Source organism: Temnothorax americanus, unplaced genomic scaffold (assembly GCF_048541705.1).
Source record: "Temnothorax americanus isolate GAGA-0224 unplaced genomic scaffold, ASM4854170v1 Scaffold65, whole genome shotgun sequence".
Classification (NCBI taxonomy): domain Eukaryota; kingdom Metazoa; phylum Arthropoda; class Insecta; order Hymenoptera; family Formicidae; genus Temnothorax; species Temnothorax americanus.
The window spans coordinates 644,372-667,277 of NW_027509787.1; the positions used below are offsets into that span (position 1 = coordinate 644,372).

Sequence of the window (22,906 nt, forward strand, 5' to 3'; positions counted from 1 at the left end):
CCAAATTATCTTTATTAGTTTTTTAGTAAACTTAAAAAAAGCGTAAAGTATGGACACATAGCCCCGATCTTCCCTATATCCTTTAAAAGGGCGTAAAATAGGAAAATTTTTGGCGCAAGTTAGAGGTCGATAAGTTGACCCATTCAAAAGTTATTTAGGTTCAAAAATTAGTTTTTCCGAACTTTGACCCTAAATAACTCCCGAATGGGTTAACGTATCGATCTCTGGTTTACGTCAAAATTTTTCTTTTTTATGCCTTTTTAAACAATATACCGGGTGTCTGAGACTACCCGCCCACCCTTTTTTTTCAAAAACTAAGCATTTTAGAGAAAAACGTTCCAGACAAAAATTGTATGGTTTTGAGGGGAACATAAGATAATGTCATTGATTTGACCTTGGGTGGCATCGTTAAGGACAGGTCAAGGACACTTACAGTTTCTTAAATGGAACCCCCTATTTTTTATTGCATATTCTTATAGCTTATGTCGAGAGCTTTCCAAAACACTATAATTAAGTATTTTTTTATTAAGTACTTTTCGAGTTATAAGACTTGAAAGTTACAGTATTGTGACATAATATTTTGTTAAGTATTTATAATTCAAATTCCTTACTTTTTATTTTTGCAAACAATACGAATTAATTAATGTAAAAAAAACACAATTTTCTTAAAGAAAAACTTGTGTAAGAGCGTAATGTGGCACAGTAGATAGCGCACTAATCTACAAAGCTGAAGAACAATTTTAATGCCATTTATAATGAGTGTAATTCTTGTACCGTTGTTAAGAATAATGTCTAAAATACCTGGAATAAACTATTGCGCGCTGTGTAATTTCTGTAGGCATTTATTATATTCATGCATTAAGTTTCATTCTTACAGAATGTCTATTCACCAAGTACATATTGAATTACTTTCGACAAAGACTTAAATTTAGCGTATACCATGAAAGAAGAGTACCGATTTTTTATTACGTGATTGATAGTTATTGAAAAAGCATTTTTCCTAACGCGAGCGTGAAATAGGCCGCTTTTCGCGCTTGTTTTGAGTGAGCAAAATTGTGCATTCTTTACATTAATTGATTCGTATTGTTTGCAAAAATAAAAAGTAAAGAATTTGAATTATAAATACTTAACAAAATATTATGTCACAATACTGTAACTTTCAAGTCTTATAACTCGAAAAGTACTTAATAAAAAAATACTTAATTATAGTGTTCTGGAAAGCTCTCGACATAAACTATAAAAATATGCAATAATAAATAGGGGGTTCCATTTAAGAAACTAAAGGTGTCCTTGACCTGTCCTTAACGATGCCACCCAAGGTCAAATCAATGATACCATCTTATGTTCCCCTCAAAACCATACAATTTTTGTCTAGAACGTTTTTCTCTAAAATGCTTAGTTTTTGAAAGAAAAAGGGTGGGTGAATGGTCTCAGACACCCGGTACTACAATATGGGAAATTTTAGTTAAAATTTTTTAGTGCCCCAGGAAGCACCAACTCAAAAATTAGGAGCCATTACTCAAGAAAGAAGAAGTGATCCAATATGCGGCCAATTTCATGTGTTGCAACCTCTTTTTTTAGTAGCCGACTTGTATGTACAGACGGCGTGCCTTCCACATTAGTGCCTTCCACCTAAAGGCATAGTAACGTGCACTATAGAAATCCCCAGAACACAGCTAGGAAAGCATTAATGACGCCGTCTGTACATACATACAAAATTCATTAAAACCATCACCTACAGCGTAAACTATATAAAATCTGATAAATGCGCTGCACGAAAACTTCCTGCGGGAAACGTAGACTTTATTTAAATGATATATTGATAGTATAATTTATTTTCCAAAATAATAAAATAGCAATATTTTAAAGCAATTAACGACCATTAATTTTTAAGCTACAGCATATAACTTTAGAGAGGATTTAGTTTGAAGGTGATAGAATGTTTTTCTAAAGTGGCGTTTGATATATTTACTTATAAAACAAGATTATAAGCCGCGGATAGTTAAAAAATGGTTAAATTCATTAAATCATTTTATATTTACTATAGACGATCTTATGCCAAAGATTGCATTAATTACTTATATTTACATTTTTGTTTTATGTGTTGTACTTCAAACTTGATGGCCAGGTACTTTAATAAGGTAACTAACAGAGATTTAGCAGTGAAAATGAGTGAAAAATGCAGTTTACCATTTTTCGAAAAAAAATTCATGTTTAGAGACTTTGAGCGACCTCTAAATATTAAGTTACAGCGCCTGCTCTTCAAGGGTCTTCATTTGAGAGTTCTTAGAACGAATTTAAGGAGTAAAATTTAAAATCAAATTTTTGACCCAAAAATATTGCCACCTAATTACATACATATACATACATATGCATATACATATATATTGTATATTTTTTAAAATATCAAAAGGATACGCATTGGATCTTGACTCCATTCATCTAGCCAATCTCGAATAGCTACAATCTCACTATGAAGGCCTGGCGTTTCAAAAAGTCCTGAAGTTTTAAGGCCATGCCGATATAGCCTGTCTACTAAGTGCCATATCTCTTTCGGTACTGGATACGGTTCTTGCGTGAGATTTTTATTATTCTCCTGCAGTTTTAAAATTAAATTTAAGGTATAAATTAAATTACAGAGAAACTTTTGGAATAATAAAATACCTGTCAATTTTTAGATATTTACCAATTCGATTAATCGTCCAATAGGGATTTCTCTAATTGGAACTGAAATATGAACAAGTGCTTCCATAGAAGAGCCAAAACAGCTCCTCTCATAAGTGCCTGAAAAATGTCATTAATTTGCACAACTATATTATTATTTCTAAACTAACATGACTTATTAAGGTAATTCAAAAAAATCTTTTTTTTGCGACGCACACCAAAATATCAAAGCTTACCTAAAAAAAAAATTTTCCTCAAAATTTAAGCAAAATCGAACAAGTGTTAGAGGTCACTACCAGTGATTTTAAATATTTTCGATTATAAAATCGGTTTTTTTTTCAAATGTTCAAAATTGCATAACTTTTCGAGTTTTAATGATAAAGGCGTGAAATTTTTAAGGAATCTTTGTATATTTATGTAGTTTATTAATATCAAATTAGAAAATTTATTATCGGAAAAAATTGTTTTACGTTTTTTTGTTTATTATAAAAAAATAATCATCTATAACAAGTAGGCGCCGCGCCAGCGATCTGGGACATGGTTTTGACTTTAAATTACATCTAGGTAATCCAAAAATACATTTCAATAATCAAATGCTTGAACGTCGGTGAATTTATTGCTGAAAATTTGTTTAAACAACAAATTCAAAAAACCACGTTACCCGCGTAATGTAGAAATAACACATGTCATAATCTTTATTTAGGTGTCTGTATTGCATTCCAACTTTTGTTGTGAAATTCAAATTGATAGAATAATAAATTATCCAAATGCTACATATTTATTAATTTTTTGTTACAACATCAACTTCTTTTCTGCCTAATACAATAACACCATTCAATTTTACGAATTGCAATTGTTTTTTTTTACTGCGACTCATATTTGTACAATGGATAGATCAATATAACAATGCTACTTTTTTTGTAATTTGTCATAATAATTTCATTTTCAAAGTACATTGTACTTATTATTCTTTAAAAATAAAATTATGATGACAAATTACAAAAAAAGTAACATTGTTATTAATCTATCCATTTTACAAATATGAGTCGCAGTAAAAAAACAATTGCAATTCGTAAAATTGAATGGTGTTATTGTATTAGGCAGAAAAGAAGTTGATGTTGTAACAAAAAATTATTGAATATGTAGCATTTGGATATAATTTATTATTCTATCAACTTGAATTTGACAACAAAAGTTGAAATGCAATAGACACCTAAATAAAGATTATGACACATGCGTTATTTCTACATTACAGGTAACGTGGTTTTTTGAATTTGTTGTTTAAACAAATTTTAAGCAACAAATTCACCGACGTTCAAACATTTGATTATTGAAATATATTTTTAGATTACCTAGATGTAATTTAAAGTCAAAACCATGTCCCAGATCGCTGGCGCCTATTTGTTTTATAGATAATTATTTTTTTATTATAAACAAAAAAAACGTAAAAACATTTTTTCCGATAATAATTTCTAACTCGATATTCATAAACTACACGAATGGACGACGATTCCCTAAAAATTTCACGCCTTTATCATTAAAACTCGAAAAGTTATGCAATTTTGAACATTTGAAAAAAAAACCGATTTTTCAATCAAAAATATTGAAAATTGCTGGTAGCGACCTCTAAAACTAGTTCGATTTTGCTCAAATTTTGAGGAAAATTCTTTTTTTAGGTAAGTTTTAATATTTTGAGGTGCGTCGCGAAAAAAAAGGATATTTTTGAATCACCCTAATAACTTATGATATAAAAATGTAAAAATAAATAACCTCAGTTCTATTATATTCGCTCTGTGCGTTTGGTTGGAGGGGATAGCACGAGCTACGAAAGCGCTCGGGTGAGAGAATAGTGAACTCAGGGTGGAATATTTTCCTATTCAACTAGACGTATTATTATTAAAAATGGGTCATCGTAGTTGTTGCGTCATTTTTCACTTTTTACTACTGACATTTTTTAAAAATATTTAATTAACAGTAGTTATTATTTATATTGTTTTCTGATATAAAAAATAGAAGTTCCAGTAATTAAAGTGACATAAATACCGCTGTGCAGTCAACCTCCAATTATATAGTAACAATCATAGATTATGCGCGTATAGCAATTTTTACTTACCGAAATTATTAACAGTAAAATGTAAAAAAATACACTGCATCTATTGCACAAGAAGCTTTGGTAATAATCAACATATAATAATAAACATATCTCATATCTCATCGTTGTTTCCACTTTTATTGCATGGCGATAGCGGTAGATGGCGCTGAAACGCACGGAGCGAATATTGTCGTTGCTATTATGTGCATGTAATATACCTGTTATAGTAATGAAAATATCTTTGCCTCCCTCAAGATGCAATACTAATATATCATACAACTTGTCTTCACCGGAATTCAATTTACATGCAGTCTTTTTGTCTACATACACTTCTAGTTTAATATCGCATTTTTCACCTTAAAAAAAAAGGAGAAGGAAATACATAATAATATAAAAATATATTAATATAGAGAGATACATTTAACAAAATGTAAGAGAAATTGTAATTATAAATGATAAATACCTGGTTTTATGAAGCCTGTATAGGGTTCTATGTGTAACCAATCCTTGCAGTAACTTGTATCGTCTAACTTTTTTATAAATTCAAATTGTACTGGTACCTAGTTTGTAGAATATAAACATGAAGAATAAAAGTAAAGATTGTGTGTTCTCTCTCTCTCTCTCTCTCTCTCTCTCTCTCTCTCTCTCTCTCTCTCTCTCTCTCTCTCTCTCTCTCTCTCTCTCTCTCTCTCTCTCTCTCTCTCTCTCTCTCTCTCTCTCTCTCTCTCTCTCTCTCTCCCTCCTTCTACCCCTCTCTGCGTACGCATGTCATAACATGGCAAAAATTAATTATCTATTCAATAAGAAATAATTATTTATTCACTCTACCTGGCCTGTATTAGCGATAATAAGTTCTTTACTGCTAGGCTCAAGAAATCTCAAAATATCAAAAATAATATCCGTGGTGTCGACCATTACTTGAGGCAAAAATTCATTCTCTAATTTATCCAGTTTTTTCATAACTTCCTCATGAATTTTACGATACTTAACCGTATCTATAATTCGTATCTGTTTTGGAAAATTATATGACGCAATGTACAATAGTATGCCATCTCTTTCGAGTGATAAATTCATAATTAATAAAAAAAAGAATAAGAAATCAGTATTCATATATATTTGCATACTTACCTGAGAATCGAAACTTGCACTGACCGGCTTGTGATCAGATATCTTTAGTTCTGGATAACTTTTATAACCGACTGATTTAATCATATCTCCCTTCCATAATACTCGATCACACCAAGCTGGAGCTCTGCATTTCTCGCTATATATTGTCGATGTAAGCATTAAAAAAGGAACAGATTAACAGATTAGATTAAATTTCACATAATAAATGATAGATTGCATTTTGGAAATTTAATACAATTTTTAGGATACCTTGAATCCCAGTTGTCGGTACCTGGATCATATTTATATGTAGGTTTGAAGTCAATTTCGGCCTCCTGAAATCCTTGAAACACACGTCCTGCCTTGCGTTGATGTCCAAGTTGATCCAATGCTAAGACCGGGCCGTAGTTACCCTCTAAAATGTACTGCTTAGCTGTTGCTGCATCCATATCCGTTATCCGATAATTTAAATCTCCCAGCCAATAAATCTGACTATACATAGAAATGTATGTATATGTATATATGCTATACATACGTATATACATGCATATACAACACACACATAGAGAGTATTTTAGAAATAAATGACCAAACTTTATATAGCATTTTCTATTCATTGTAAGGATGAAAGTCATGTAAACATGAGTCTAGAAACGCTTCATTTTTAGATTACAAACACTTTTTATTTGTGGTAGAACTTGACAAGGATATTTTATTAAAGAAATTGTTAGAAATGCACATAATTGGCTTTTCTGTCAATCTACCAATTGGTGTAATTCCCATATAGAACAAAATGTTTTCAAAAAGTATTTCTGAATATTTCTATAAAAATATTGTAAGAAACATTTTAAAATGGTTTTAGGAATATTTTAAAATGGTTTAAAATCCTTCGTGCTAACATTTTTAAGAAAATTTTAAAAATTTTAAGGTGATGCTGGTGTCGTTTGTATAACCGTCAAAATTACCATTTTCTATGTTATCGAAACCTATATCTGTCATCGCTGTAACTCGAGATGCCATATTAAGATAAAGGTAATGAAATCTGTAATTCCGTAATTTTTTCTCGTTTTCTATATAAAATCAGAGTTTCTCTGAATCATTGATGTATGTGTCGTAGGTAAATGGTTATTTATTTAGGAAAATAGCTTCTGACTAGGCAAATCATGCTATCTGCCTGGTCAAACAGTTCTCCCCCATTTATTTTTGCTATTTTCCTAGGCAAATACTATTCTGTTAGGCAAATGGTATTCAACGAAACATGCATTAAAATGTACACGCCTGTACTTTGATATGTTATATAAGATATGTTCATCATTGAAAACTAATTGTAAGTGATATGCATTATAAGTATACATACGTTTCAAATTCGCGCACTTTTGCATGCGCGTGCGGCCACTGAGCATGCGCATATGGCCACAGGGCATGTTCGTAGGGCCGCAGGGGGAAGTGATCCGCGCAGTTCCTTGGGCCTAACAAACCCACGGCATTAACCCGAGTTCCCAACACCGCGGACATACACACACAACTACACATACTCGCGTCAGTGCAATTGAAAAAAGACACGCCTCACGGCTCATAAGACTATTGGTTCGCCCTGGCCGTTTTTGGGGCAGTATTGCCTGAAGGCCATTAAACATACGAAGAAGAAGAAGAAGGCATGTTCGTAGTCGCTACAGCTCGTCGGTATGACAGGAATCATAACCTGATTCTTGTCAACTTTTACGTTTAATATCTCGCTTCGCGGGGCAGAGCGACACTTTTTTCTGCCAGATTCGATCGTTTTGTGCAAAAACGTGTCAATTAAGCCTAAATTCAACAAAATTGGTGAGGAGGCCACTATTCTTCAGATTTACCTTAATGCATGTTTCGTTGAATACCATTTGCCTAACAGCGGTTTAGTCAAATAGTATTTGCCTAGGAAAATAGCAAAAATAAATGGGTGTGAACTATTTGACCAGGCAGATAGCATTTGCCTAGTCAGAAGCTATTTTCCTAAAATAACCATTTACCTACGACCTACGACATATATTCAGTGACGCACGCACGCACGCACGCACGCACGCACGCACGCACGCACGCACGCACGCACGCACGCACGCACGCACGCACGCACGCACGCACGCACGCACGCACGCACGCACGCACGCACGCACGCACGCACGCACGCACGCACGCACGCACGCACGCACGCACGCACGCACGCACGCACGCACGCACGCACGCACGCACGCACGCACGCACGCACGCACGCACGCACGCACGCACGCACGCACGCACGCACGCACGCACGCACGCACGCACGCACGCACGCACGCACGCACGCACGCACGCACGCACGCACGCACGCACGCACGCACGCACGCACGCACGCACGCACGCACGCACGCACGCACGCACGCACGCACGCACGCACGCACGCACGCACGCACGCACGCACGCACGCACGCACGCACGCACGCACGCACGCACGCACGCACGCACGCACGCACGCACGCACGCACGCACGCACGCACGCACGCACGCACGCACGCACGCACGCACGCACGCACGCACGCACGCACGCACGCACGCACGCACGCACGCACGCACGCACGCACGCACGCACGCACGCACGCACGCACGCACGCACGCACGCACGCACGCACGCACGCACGCACGCACGCACGCACGCACGCACGCACGCACGCACGCACGCACGCACGCACGCACGCACGCACGCACGCACGCACGCACGCACGCACGCACGCACGCACGCACGCACGCACGCACGCACGCACGCACGCACGCACGCACGCACGCACGCACGCACGCACGCACGCACGCACGCACGCACGCTCGCACGTACGCACGCACGCACGCACGCACGCACGCACGCACGCACGCACGCACGCACGCACGCACGCACGCACGCACGCACGCACGCACGCACGCACGCACGCACGCACGCACGCACGCACGCACGCACGCACGCACGCACGCACGCACGCACGCACGCACGCACGCACGCACGCACGCACGCACGCACGCGCGCAAGCACGCACGCACGCGCGCACGCACGCACGCGCGCACGCACGCACGCACGCACGCACGCACGCACGCACGCACGCACGCGCGCACGCACGCACGCAGTGTACATACATACATGGCGTTGCAATCTGACAAGGACGGATATCTCGTTGGATAAGGATAGATATAGGCCGGTGACATAGAAAACGATCAAAATTATCGACCCCGTCGGAGATCGGCGGTCACTCCAGGATCCCCTTAAAGCCCCTTGCACAATGCTAGGCAACAGGCAATAGGAACAGGGAATATAAATCAGAAATCATGCGCTGAGAAAAATACTTTTTTAATTATTAATATACCATGAGTTTAGACTTGATATCTTTGTCAGAAATATACAAATGTCAATGTAAATTCGTAATATTTAATAATAATATACGTAACTGTATAGTAAAAATACCATCAATTTATATGAAATTGTATGTATATTAAATGTAATGTCTTTGTAATTAACAAATTTATATTAATTATTAATATAAGTATAATCAATAATCTCAAATAAATTATTTTATTTGTCGAAATTGATAAAATATTTTACGCAAACATACATTTATTTATGACAAGGAAAGTCAATGTTATATTATTACTCGTATACAAATTGTTTATGAATATATGTGGAGTTCAATATGGAAACTTGAAGTTTTTAAGTATAAGTAAAACTATAATTTCTTATAAGTTTAACACTATTAAAGATAAATACGCATCTAGAGTATTCAGAAAGATAGATATATTAATAGTTAATACATCGTTTATTAAAGAAACGCATCTTCGATTAACGCGCAAAACAGTGTTTTGTTTGGTATTACGGAGCCGCCGCGCCGCTAAGCGCATGCTACGCACGCGTCGCTCGCTCACGTACATACACTGTTTCTGTGTGTGCGTCATTTAACTGGCGAATAGCGCGCATTGAGTACGTGTTGACTGCACATCAACAATAGATTCCGTAGTTCTCCCGCTGACCAAGGAATATATTCAGTAGCCACTATTATATATTCTTCTTGACTCGCAGGAGAAGCCAGGAAACCTATCGTTGACGTCGTCATTTGGACATAGACGAGTTGTGTCTTGTAAAGTTTGATATTGTTTTTGGCAATGGAGGCAAGACTTGAAGAAGCCGGCCTGCAACACTTAATTCCTGTTTTGGAAGGTAAATATATATTTTTTTAGTTTTTAGATATTGCACATGCCAGCATCCTAATGAGGTTATATTTGCATGCACACTAAAGAATAGTACTTTAACTCTTTGCCTTACAATTACGTGTGAAATTCATAGTCAGGTATTCGGATCAAAACATTATCACGCGCCTAGACCGTGGTACATCAATTAAATATTAAAAATTGCCTTTGAAAAAATAGTGTCGGCTTAGCCCCGGTCTCCCCTAATTATGTGAAATAAGAATTTATTCAGAAAACCGTGGAAACTGTGGAATGGCTCGAATCTGGGCGATCTTATTTTCGTTTTGGGCTCACGCTGTTGGAACTTAAATCGTAGAGCAAGGAGTTAATAATTATTAAACATTTCAATCATTATAATTGCTTATTTATAAATGATTTATTTAGATCGATAACGATTTTAAGAGGACATTTCCGAATAACTATGGTCAAATATTTGTAAATTTCGAAAAGACATTTCAAAAATTATTAATCATAAGCAAATCCCAATTGTCTCTCAGTGATAAATTACTTTTGGAAATCATAAAAAACAATAAAAATGTATCAAAAAGTTGGTAATATTATTTATATTGTTAGATATTTTAACAATAAAAATACACACACGCACGCACGCACACATTTATTCGTTAACAAGTATTGTAATTGACTATAGTATTCCTTCAATATTATTTGTATTTATATAACATTGAAATTATTACAGATTCTACGCATTACTTGATGCTGTATTTATTGTTCTCATTGTTGCCTTCAAAATCGGGATATAATAAAGGAATAACTAATTGGAAGCCTAATACTGAAGAAAGTCGAAGTGGAATTGTCGTACATGTTAAGGTATATTGATAATTAATTTTATTATTATTTCAAATAACGAAATTTAATAATTGCATTACCTAAAAAAAATCTCGTTTTAGATACCTGCTGATATTCCCACTATTATAGAAGCTAAAACAAAGCAAATGCAAAAATATGGACTTCCAGTGCAACCTTTTGTAATTCTCCAAGGACCTACACATGTTGACATAGAGAAAGTTTTCGTGAGTTTTGAAGATGTATTATATGAACCAGTCACGTTCTTGAAAGCTTTAAATATTTGTTTTCAATTAATTCACATCTTAAATCTCAACTATCCGTATGAATCACACCACGTTTGGTTATTTATTCAAATAAGTATGTATGACATAAAAACAGTATATGATAATATTCCAAATATTATTAACATTGCATCCAAGATAAATGCACAAGTCGACTAAAAGTCGATTATCTTTTTTAACTAGGCTTGTAAATTAGGCGCTCTCTCTCTCTCTCTCTCTCTCTCTCTCTCTCTTTCATATTATGAAAATATGATAGATTTTAATAAGGAAAATCCTACGATTATGTGGAAAACATTAAAAGAAATTATTAGAGGCGAGCCAGTATATGCAAAAGAAATAGAAGATATAGATTTTGAAATATTAGATAACATAGATTATAGTACAACAAAATGCAATATAGCGGATAAATTTAACTTATATTATATACAGAGTATTAATAGTATAATAAAATCTATAATCGAGGATAAGTCTACAGGCGCAGGTAAAATATGCTATAGAAGGTAATTTATGCTAAGGCGCAGGTAATTTATGCTATAGAAAATATGGAAATTATGGAAAATTTTGAGAATATCACGATAGAACAGCTAGAGAAAATTGTTAAAAGACTGCCACAAAAGAAAGGTACGGAAGAGGGAATAACTAGCGATATATTAAAAGCAACGTTTTGCGTAATAAAAGAGGAATTTGTTGATATAATAAATAACTCTCTGAGAGATGGTTGCTGTCCAGAAAGTTGGAAAACGTCTACAATAATACCGATTCCAAAAGTAGATAAAGCCAAGAAGGCGAGTGAACTTAGGCCTATTAATGTGTTACCTATATTTGAGAAAGTGTTAGAATTAGTAGTAAAAGAGCAAATTGAAATATATTTAGAAAATAATAGTATTATAACTGAACATCAATCGGGCTTTAGAAAACACTATTCATGTGAAACAGCGATACAAACTGTTATAGACGAATGGAAACTAATAGTTAGTGAAGGGAGAATGGTGGGGGTAATTTTCATGGATCTGAAGCGAGCGTTTGAAACAGTAGATAGGGAAAGATTGCTAGGAAAATTATATCAATATGGAATCAGAGGTAAGGTTCTTGAATGGTTTAATTCATATCTAACAAATAGAACTCAGAAGGTGAGATTTAATAATAAATAGTCAAAATTAATGGCAACGGAATATGGAGTTCCACAGGGATCTGTATTGGGACCTTTGTTATTTATACTTTACATAAATGATATAATCAAAGTCTGTCCAGAAGAGTGTAAGATAAAAATGTTTGCCGATGATACTTTAATATATGTAGAGGGAGAAAGTAGCGCAGAACTAGAAAGGAAAATGAATTCGATGTTTGTTATAGTAGAGAGAGAGAGAGAGAGAGAGAGAGAGAGAGAGAGAGAGAGAGAGAGAGAGAGAGAGAGAGAGAGAGAGAGAGAGAGAAATGGATGAATATAAATAAGTTAAAAATGAATGCAGGGAAAACGAAATATATGATAATTAGAAGTGTAAGAAAAGAGCTAAGAGGTAATATTATGTTGACATGCTTAGATGGAACTGAGATAGAGCGTGTCGAAATGATGAAATACCTAGGTATAATGATTGACGATAGGCTTAGATTTAGAGATCACTGTGATTATATGCTAAAGAAAATAGGAAAAAAAACGAGTTTTCTTAATAGAATAGGTAGTTCACAAACCGTGTTTCTATCTATCGCGGTTTACGTGCCAGAGGATATGGCTTCGAATAATGTCGACTTGGTGGAACAGCACGCCGATGAACAGGCTTGGCATCGAAGGTAAAGCGGGACTATACTGTCCACGGATGCGTTGCACCGGGGCGTGATCCTTTTCATGCTCATGCATGACACCTGTTTTTTTATAGTACACAGAGTGTTCGCACTCGGCAGACTCCTCTCTCTCTCTCTCTCTCTCTCTCTCTCTCTCTCTCTCTCTCTCTCTCTCTCTCTCTCTCTCTGCATGCATGTATTTTAATCATGCTTTGCAAATACTGCAATAGAAGTTTTCCTTCAAAAAACAGTTGCACAAATCATGTGCATGCTACTCACAAGTTTCAAGATTCATTTCTATGTGGACAAATCAATTGTCATCGATCATTTAATTCGATTAAGGATTTAAAGCGACATTTATATTCTTGTTTTATTAAAAATGATAAAAATACTAATGTGTCAAAGAAATTTGATAAATCTGAACTTGAAAGTACTAGTCTCTGTAATGAAGATAATGTGGCAGATTCTAAACAATCTGCAGAAATTTGTTTTAGTCCCTCAGTATTATCATTACATCAGAATACAAATGATATGCTTGTTTTACATTTTATTTCGAAGCTTTACAATAATAATGCAATTCCTCGTTGCTATTCAAAATATTATAAAAGATACTTCTCAGCTATTTACAAATCTTTTTGATAAGGTTAATTCTGAATTACTACAAAAAAATGTTAATATATCAATATCCTTTTATAAACGAGTTATTACATTTAGAAACTGAAGGAATCACTATTAATACCGACGAGGGACTAAAACAAATTTACTTTATAGCACCATTTTTGCTGGGTGATAACTTAGGTATTAATTCTTTGATAGGCTTTCAAGAAAGTTTTTCTTCAACATATTTTTGTCGTATATGCTTTTCTGAAAAAAACGAAACAAAAAAAATGATCGATGAACAAGAACATACAATTCGAAACCCATCTAATTATAACATGCACTTGAATGATATGTGTTACGGAATAAAAGAAGAATGTGTGTGGAATGTTCTTCCTTCTTATCATAATACTATTAATGTAACTTGCGATGTAATGCACGATTTGATGGAGGGAATATGTAGATATGAAATGGCTGAAATTTTGTATTATTTTATGAATATTAAACGATATTTTGATATAAATACTTTAAACAATCGGATTAAATACTTTGATTACTATAATGGTGTTGATATTGGAAATTTAATTCCACCAATTAATATGAACCATATGAAAAAAAAAGTAATAATAATGTCCTGTGCAGAAATGCATGCTTTTGTCACTTATTTTACCTTGATTGTGGGCGATTTAATTGAACCTGATGATGAAGTTTGAGAATTCTATTTATTGCTTTATAATATTGTTCATTTAATTTATAAGAAAGAAATAAGTTTACAAGAGATTAAATATCTTAAGTATTTAGTTCAAAAGCATCATGCAATGTACATGAAACTTTTCAATACTACATTAAAACCCAAGCACCATTTTCTTATCCATTATGCACGATTAATTGCATCTGTTGGACCATTGTCACATTTATCCTCCATCAGATTTGAAGCCTTTCATAAAATCAGCAAAACAATAGCTAATGTTGTTACATCAAGGAAGAACATTGTTCACACATTAGCCATTAAACATCAATTAAAATTGTCGTATCGTTTTGTATTGCAAAAGGGTTTGAATGATGTCATTGTTCTTGGTCCTACACTACGTTATAAAACTTATTTACATTTAAATCTTGAAAACATTCCGAATTACAGTGCTGAAGTATCTTGGATAAAAGTTAATAATATTCTTTTCAAACCAAAATTAGTTATTCAAATAGACCGTGATTCATATGGTAATCCTATTTTTGGTTTAATAAAGCATATTTTGTATAATGGCGATGACGATATTTTTATAATTTATATGCTGTTGCAATGTCATGGCATAAATAAGCACTATGAGGCTTATGTCATTGACAAATTATAACTACACAAGAATATAATATAATTAATATTAAACAATTATACACACATTGCCTACAATTATTCATAAAGGCGGCGATGGTAATCAATATATAAGCAACATGAACCAAGATTAACTTACTAGATATAAGTATAAATTTATATAATTATATAACTTATGGAAAGATATGTATAAGCGTTAGCATAAATAGATATTGTATAACATGCATTCTTTATTATTTTATTAAAAATAATTCACTCTGTATATATGTACACTAAAATATGTATAAATAAATAGATATTTTATAACATATATATTCTGTATTACTTTATTGAATATATATAACTTACATATGATGATACGTGTGTTCTTGTCAGGAATTTCATTATTTTTTTGTAAAATTATCTATAAAAATCCAAATGACTTATTTTGACAAAGGCTTCTATTTATAAATATTATTAAGAAGCCTTTATCAAAATAAGTCATTTGAATTTTTAGATAATTTTACAAAAAAATAATGAAATTCCTGACAAGAACACACGTATCATCTAATATATGTGAATTTGTACGAAAATTTGTTGCTATGATAAATTAGTTATTAACATAACAATATTTAATAATTAATAATAAAAAAGTACCTATGAAAATACTAAAATTCTGGTAAAGCACTCGTATATTAACTATTAATATATGTGCATTTATGTGAACATAACCAATATAACCATTTGTTCGTGGATAATCTTAAAAATTTAGTAAATAATACTTGAAAAGAAAATGTAAATAATAAAAAAGTACCTATAAAAATACTAAAATTCTGGAAAAGAGCTCGTATATTAACTATTAATATACGTGCATTAACGTCAACGTAACCATCTATTCGTAATTAATAATAAAAATTTTGTGGATAATACTTGAAAAGCAAACGTAAATATACTCAAATTTATAAGCAATTTGCGTGATTTTGTAATAAAGCACGGACTGCGGTATGTAGTAATATTATTTTTATACTGATAAATGTAGTTATATTCAGTGATACGCAATATAGCATATATTAATTATGAAGAAATTCTTATTAGGGACGGACATAAAAAATTCTTACATTAACGACAAAGCATGTATATTAACTATTAATATACTGTTCTCTCAGTATAAATGCAAAATAAACAGTGACACAGGCAATAGACACAGAGTTTCCGTCACGTTGGAAATTCTGTGCCTATTGCCTGTTGCCAACCAATCATAGCATTCGAATTTTTTAGATTGTAATTATAACGATTTTTTGGCTAGGTTCTTCTCACATATTCGACTGTGATTGGTCAATTTCTTAAAGATTACGACTTAAATCAACGGTTACGGCCTCTATAAATCAGCCTTTACTGTTCCTATTGCCTGTTGCCTGGCATTGTGCAAGGGACTTAATTAAGGCTAGACATGGCATGTATTTTCCGCGTAATGCGTAACCGCGTAACCAATTAGAAGCGTTTCGCATATTCGCGCTTCTGATTGGTTACGCGATACGCGTTACCCGGAAAATATCAGAACATGTAACCGCACCCTGAAAGAAAGATGCATGGTAGCGCAAGACTAACTCGTAAGTAAATTTCAGTTGCGGGCTAATATAAGCTAGAGTACCTATAATAAAAGTTAGGACACCGTTATAGCCTTGCCTCACTCCCACTTACTTCTTGGCTGAATCATTTATAGGAACTCTAATATAAGCAGGCCTCCGGCGAACCAAAATCATGACATTCGCAAGACATATCTTTGCTAGTAATACAACGTAAGACAAAGGGTGTCAAAAATAAAAGTAACCACCCGAATAGAGGGGGTAGATTGGGTCAAACTGAAAAGAAAAGTCTTGTACCATTTTGCAAAATTCGCAATAGTTAACGAGTTATTAAATAAAACGTCTGAGCGAATGCGCGCACAAGGAGCAATAGAGGCGGGCCTCGGCGGCTGGCTGGGCTGGCACGGTGCCCGGCGCGCGGCGAGCGGCGGGGGTCGAGAGACGAGCGGCGAGCGGGGCGCGGCGTGGCGCGGCGAACGTCGAGCGACAGATGTTATACACTGCGACGAAAAAGTATTAGAGCCAGCCCATACTAAACTTACGATAATTCCTTCGCGTAAACGGGATTTTGTAGTAACTTACAATAATTTACTCCGCGTAAACGAGTGAATTATCGTAAGTTACTACAGAAGTAACGCGCTCGCGTAAACGTAAGTAACAGTAGGTAGCACACGTATTGGCTATTGCATAGGCATTGCCGTAACGTCTTACGCCTTAGATAATATTAATTAGTTTAGCTTGAATTATGTGTAATAAAAACATTTAATTTTAGTAAATTTAATTATTTTGCATGTCAAAGTTTACGAGGTTTACCACAAGCCTTACTTTAACTTTTGTTTATGTTATAATAACTTTAATGGTGCGTGTCCACCTGCGAGTAAAACTCTCGAGAGTAGCTCTCGAGATTGATTCTCGCAAATGGACATATTCCTAAAGAGTACCTATAACGGAGAATGAATCGCAGCTCTCGGCGAGCGAACTTTTCAAGACCTATTCGCAAATCGACACGACGTTATTTTACTCTCGGAGATCAGCTCGCCAAGCTCGAACGCTGTTCGTATTTTGAGAGCTACATGATGACACAAAGGAACTTATTGAATAATGCGGAAATCATGAACCATTGTAGAATACTACTGTGACAGAAATAAAAGTTTTTTTAATTTTTATGTTTTGCAAATAAAGTGCGAAAAATTCATAATTTAAAAAGAATTAGATAAGAATATTTTTAATACATTCTCTGCTTATTACATGGTCAATAATTAGTAACACTTTAGTTTTACATATTTTGCACGTTTTAGTTACAGCGTTGAAATTAAATACATTTTTACATCGCAAATTAAGTACATTAAAAAAAAAATTATTTAATATTTACATGTAAAAATCTAACATCAAGATATTTCGCAAACAGAAAACTAAATAATAATATCGCACTATGTATTCCACTTCACAATTTGTAAGTCTGTAGAAATTTTTAATTGTTGGGAATCTTCAATCTTAAGCTCTCTAATTTAGAGCAGATCCGACACCTGCGATCAATCCATTGCTTGACCCAGAAGGTCTTTTTGTTGTTATTTAACAACCTTTTTCTTTTTAAAATAATGCTAGCCACTATAGTAGCCGCAAGTCTCTTCGTTTACGAGACATTATAATGTCACCACTCTCAGAGATCGACTAAAAAAGTACGTAAGTGGACACAGTTTTGAGAGAACTGTCCGAAAGAATACTCTCTGGATTCTCACGAGATGCTCGCAAGAGTACAATGTTAGAAAAATTACTCTCAAATGGACAGTGTCAGAATAACTCGAGAGCTACTTTGGAGAGTTTTACTCGCAGGTGGACACGCCTTAAAACTCTCGAGAATATCTCTCGAGAGTTATTCTGACACTGTCCATTTGAAAGTAATTTTTCTGACATTGTATTCTCGCGAGCATCTCGCGAGAATCCGAAGAGTATTTTTTCGGAGAGTTCTCTCAAAACCGTATCCACTTACGTATTTTTTTAGTTGATGTCTGAGAGTGGTGACATCATAATGTCGCGTAAACGAAAAAACTTGCGACTGCTATAGTGACTAGCATTATTTTAAAAAAGAAAAGGGCGATCATGGCGCAGAAAGACATGCGCTGCTCTAACGAGATGAAGATCCGAGTTCAAATCCGACCGAAAATTGTCCGCGGTTTTTATTTGATCGCCACCTCTCGGAAGGGTTAATGGCAACCCGCCGAGAATGTATCTCTAAGAAAGCAGAAGGGAGGCCTCGGATTTTATCCAGGCCGAACTTCAGGAGGCTATGGCTTGAACTTGAGCTATAGTGCCGTTGAAACAATAAAAAGACCTTCTGGGTCAAGCAATGGATTGATCGCAGGTGTCGGATCTGCTCTAAATTAGAGAGCTTAAGATTGAAGATTCCCAACAATTAAAAATTTCTACAGACTTACAAATTGTGAAGTGGAATACATAGTGCGATATTATTATTTAGTTTTCTGTTTGCGAAATATCTTGATGTTAGATTTTTACATGTAAATATTAAATAATTTTTTTTTTAATGTACTTAATTTGCGATGTAAAAATGTATTTAATTTCAACGCTGTAACTAAAACGTGCAAAATATGTAAAACTAAAGTGTTACTAATTATTGACCATGTAATAAGCAGAGAATGTATTAAAAATATTCTTATCTAATTCTTTTTAAATTATGAATTTTTCGCACTTTATTTGCAAAACATAAAAATTAAAAAAACTTTTATTTCTGTCACAGTAGTATTCTACAATGGTTCATGATTTCCGCATTATTCAATAAGTTCCTTTGTGTCATCATGTAGCTCTCAAAATACGAACAGCGTTCGAGCTTGGCGAGCTGATCTCCGAGAGTAAAATAACGTCGTGTCGATTTGCGAATAGGTCTTGAAAAGTTCGCTCGCCGAGAGCTGCGATTCATTTTCCGTTATAGGTACTCTTTAGGAATATGTCCATTTGCGAGAATCAATCTCGAGAGCTACTCTCGAGAGTTTTACTCGCAGGTGGACACGCACCATTAAAGTTATTATAACATAAACAAAAGTTAAAGTAAGGCTTGTGGTAAACCTCGTAAACTTTGACATGCAAAATAATTAAATTTACTAAAATTAAATGTTTTTATTACACATAATTCAAGCTAAACTAATTAATATTATCTAAGGCGTAAGACGTTACGGCAATGCCTATGCAATAGCCAATACGTGTGCTACCTACTGTTACTACATTTACGCGAGCGCGTTACTTCTGTAGTAACTTACGATAATTCACTCGTTTACGCGAAGGAATTATCGTAAGTTTAGTATGGGCTGGCTCTAATACTTTTTCGTCGCAGTGTATAACATCTGTCGCTCGACGTTCGCCGCGCCGCGCCGCGCCCCGCTCGCCGCTCGTCTCTCGACCCCCACCGCTCGCCGCGCGCCGGGCACCGTGCCAGCCCAGCAAGCCGCCGAGGCCCGCCTCTATCGCTCCTTGTGCGCGCATTCGCTCAGACGTTTTATTTAATAACTCGTTAACTATTGCGAATTTTGCAAAATGGTACGAGACTTTTCTTTTCAGTTTGACCCAATCTACCCCCCCTATTCGGGTGGTTACTTTTATTTTTGACACCCATATATATATATACAAAATAATATTTTCCAAAGTAAGATGTAAAGATGTATATTTTTCAAATATTAAAAAAATCTTTCAAACAATGATGAAACAATTATTGCTGATTGGGTTAAACATATTTCATTTTTCGAAGCAATACTTCTAAAAGATTTTACAAATAATATTGAATATATTTATTTGCAATCTTTTAAAAATATTTTTGAAAATATTTTTCTGACATGATCTGACGGACATAAAAACATTCTAAAACTATTTTTGTAAGTTATTTTAATATATATATATTCCTAAAAAACATTTAAAAAATATTTTAAAAATATTTTGTGCTGTATATGGATTATTATTAAGAAACGTGGTTGTCAATATAAAACATGTATATAACTTGAAAGAAAAGTATTTCTTGATCTATACAACTTTTGCTTCCTCATAAAGAAAGCTTTGTTTTCGTAAATTTCGTATTTGAACCTTTGATTGCGTATAAAGTTGGGTCTAATCAACCAAATTTAAAAGAATTATATATGAAATAGGGGAAGAAGAAACCAAAGAAAACATTGTTTTTTTGAGTTTTTGATGCTAATATGTTCAGAGTGTTCTAAAACGTCGAAATATTGCATTAAAAAAAAATGTCTGTATGTATGTGTGTGTGTGTGTGTGATGATTTGATGTCCGTGGTTGCTCTAACTTCCGCAAATATTGAGATATCGGGCTTAATTTTTTTTTAATCGATAGAGTATCATTTAAAGAAGGTTGGTATTGAATTTGGCAATAATCGGTAAAAAGGTTCTTTTTTTTTAAATTTGAAGTTTTTTAGAAATGCCCGTGGTTGCTCTAACTTTTTTTATTCTTATGGTGAAAATATCTTAAATTTCTCATCTATTTCTGAAATTTTGTATATATATACGCGTTTGTATAGATTTAATTCACATTAAATCTATACAATTTATTTCACAAGATTTAATTTACATTTAAGGAGGTTCGATCATTACTTGTGAGTCAAAAATGCGACTGAAATAAATGTCATTACAGCAATCCCGAATTATATGCAATATTAGTATAATGAATTGTAGATGTTACTTACGTAATATATTCATCGTCAATTATTAGTGTATAGAATATTAACTATTAAGGTGCGAATTCATGGGACGCTCGTTTCAGCCAGTTTCAGCGAATCGCGAGATCACGTGATTTCGATATGACGCTAGCGTCAAGCAAAGAAAGCTGGATTTCCTCAGCTTTAAACGTCAAAGCCAAAGCAGCGCGAAGACGCCGAAATTTTGACGCTGTTTTCCTTTTCATGAATTTCAATTGACGCCGGCGTCACGTGTGGTCATGCGACCTTCTTTTCGCTGAAAATGAGCGTCGAGCGTCAGCATGAAAAGGCACCTTTATATTAGAGCGTCAAACGACTTCTTGGAAATACATTTGGCAACGTTGCGTTGCGCTTCAGTGACCGGCTATGGCGAGTGACAGACAACGAAACGGTTTCGTGAGCGCGAAAAGCGAAGAACGCGACATTGGGCAGTAATATCGTCGAGAAGCCGCGGTCGTTCGCATTATCCGGCGAGAACTGCAGGATACTCGCCCGGCGAGGGAGCACACGTGCGACTCTCGCGCATCTTCGCATCGTCGTATATGTTATATTCAGCGTGCACACGGAGATCGGAGTAACAACCGACCTGAGTCAGGAGTTGATCTCTCGTTACCTCGACGCGGAAGCGTGCCCGCGCGAAGGATAGGAGCGACCGAGGAGGAACGGCGAGGAAGACGAGAAAAAGTGAGAGGTAATCGCCGTCGCGTAACCGCCGTTTAATTATGACGACCCGGACGACGATATCGAGAAGCTGCCGCATATACAGTGGGACAGTACGGCGGTTCCCGGGCCATCCGGCTGCATGTTCCCCGGCGAGATGACACCGTTGGAATGCCAAATAGCCGGTCATCCCTTCAATGGCGAGAAACAAACTATCGGTATGTAGGTATGCAGACGGATTGAAGAGGCTCGGAACCGATATAAAGGCCAATTTTGTACAAAAAGATAATCAAGTCAATAGAGAATGTTCTTGTTGCTAACAAACGAAGACACACGGCATATCGAAAACCAGGTAGATATATAAAACATGTAATATGCGATACCTATCAACATAACTTCTTTAATTTCTTGAACTGTGCTTATTAATTCTATTTATTCTTTTTATATAGCTGAGAGAATAATACTGGGCGTCGACTGATAGATTTGCACTTCGCCGATGAGTTATGTGGTGCAAGTCATGTAACGTTCCAACATCGCTGCGGCATGTAACGAAAGAGGATCGTATTGGACTTGCCAGCATCTTTTACATCACTTGCCAGCTATGTCAGAGGATATGTGAAATTTTCGAAACCAACATACACAGTCAACACCAAAGTTGTTATCGGTTAGTAACAAGTGGATTTTTTTAGCATGATTTATTGAGAAAATTTGATTTTATAGTAATTACTTGTTATTATAGGAACACTTGAAAGGAATGGTGTAAATTCAAGAAAGATTTCGAAAATTATAAGCATAAATTACAGCCTGGCGGAAAGGGACTGACGGGTCAAGAATTGAAAGCGTCTATCCAAAAAATCTTCGTGTTAATCTTATTTTAGTTGATACTACATGATTGTATTTTGTGAGATATTACAGAATATGTTATCTGCTAAATAAAAAATAATAGTAGTTCTAAAAATGTAATTTCCTTGAATTATTGTCCCATTGCATTTTCCAAAATAAAATGTACTAAAAAATCTACAAAAATTCACGCAGAATTGTTTTGTGGGATATTACAGGATGTTATCTGCTAAATAA

General features: G+C 35.1%; 2 protein-coding genes across 6 annotated transcripts in view; one reads left to right on the forward strand and one right to left on the reverse strand.

Moving 5' to 3' along the window:
* Ocrl (Oculocerebrorenal syndrome of Lowe) overlaps positions 1-22,906 on the reverse strand; it is an 81,782-nt gene that overhangs the window by 6,422 nt on the left and 52,454 nt on the right. For 3 of the 5 annotated variants that reach the window (XM_077421190.1, XM_077421188.1, XM_077421193.1), the window contains 8 exons: positions 7,221-7,332; positions 6,134-6,355; positions 5,885-6,020; positions 5,585-5,764; positions 5,220-5,316; positions 4,975-5,112; positions 2,687-2,784; positions 2,419-2,596 (listed from right to left, as the gene is read on the reverse strand). In XM_077421190.1, coding sequence (XP_077277316.1) covers positions 2,419-2,596; positions 2,687-2,784; positions 4,975-5,112; positions 5,220-5,316; positions 5,585-5,764; positions 5,885-6,020; positions 6,134-6,355; positions 7,221-7,332 — 1,161 coding nt within the window. Of the gene's footprint in view, positions 1-2,418; positions 2,597-2,686; positions 2,785-4,974; positions 5,113-5,219; positions 5,317-5,584; positions 5,765-5,884; positions 6,021-6,133; positions 6,389-7,220; positions 7,333-22,906 lie in introns of all 5 variants that reach the window. The other 2 variants (XM_077421192.1, XM_077421189.1) reach the window with 2 other exon arrangements.
* LOC143905675 (uncharacterized) lies at positions 7,339-11,349 on the forward strand. The gene is made up of 4 exons (XM_077421228.1): positions 7,339-7,687; positions 9,936-10,073; positions 10,800-10,930; positions 11,011-11,349. The coding sequence occupies exons 2-4, from the start codon at positions 10,019-10,021 to the stop codon at positions 11,347-11,349; spliced, it is 525 nt and encodes a 174-aa protein (XP_077277354.1). The 5' UTR covers positions 7,339-7,687; positions 9,936-10,018.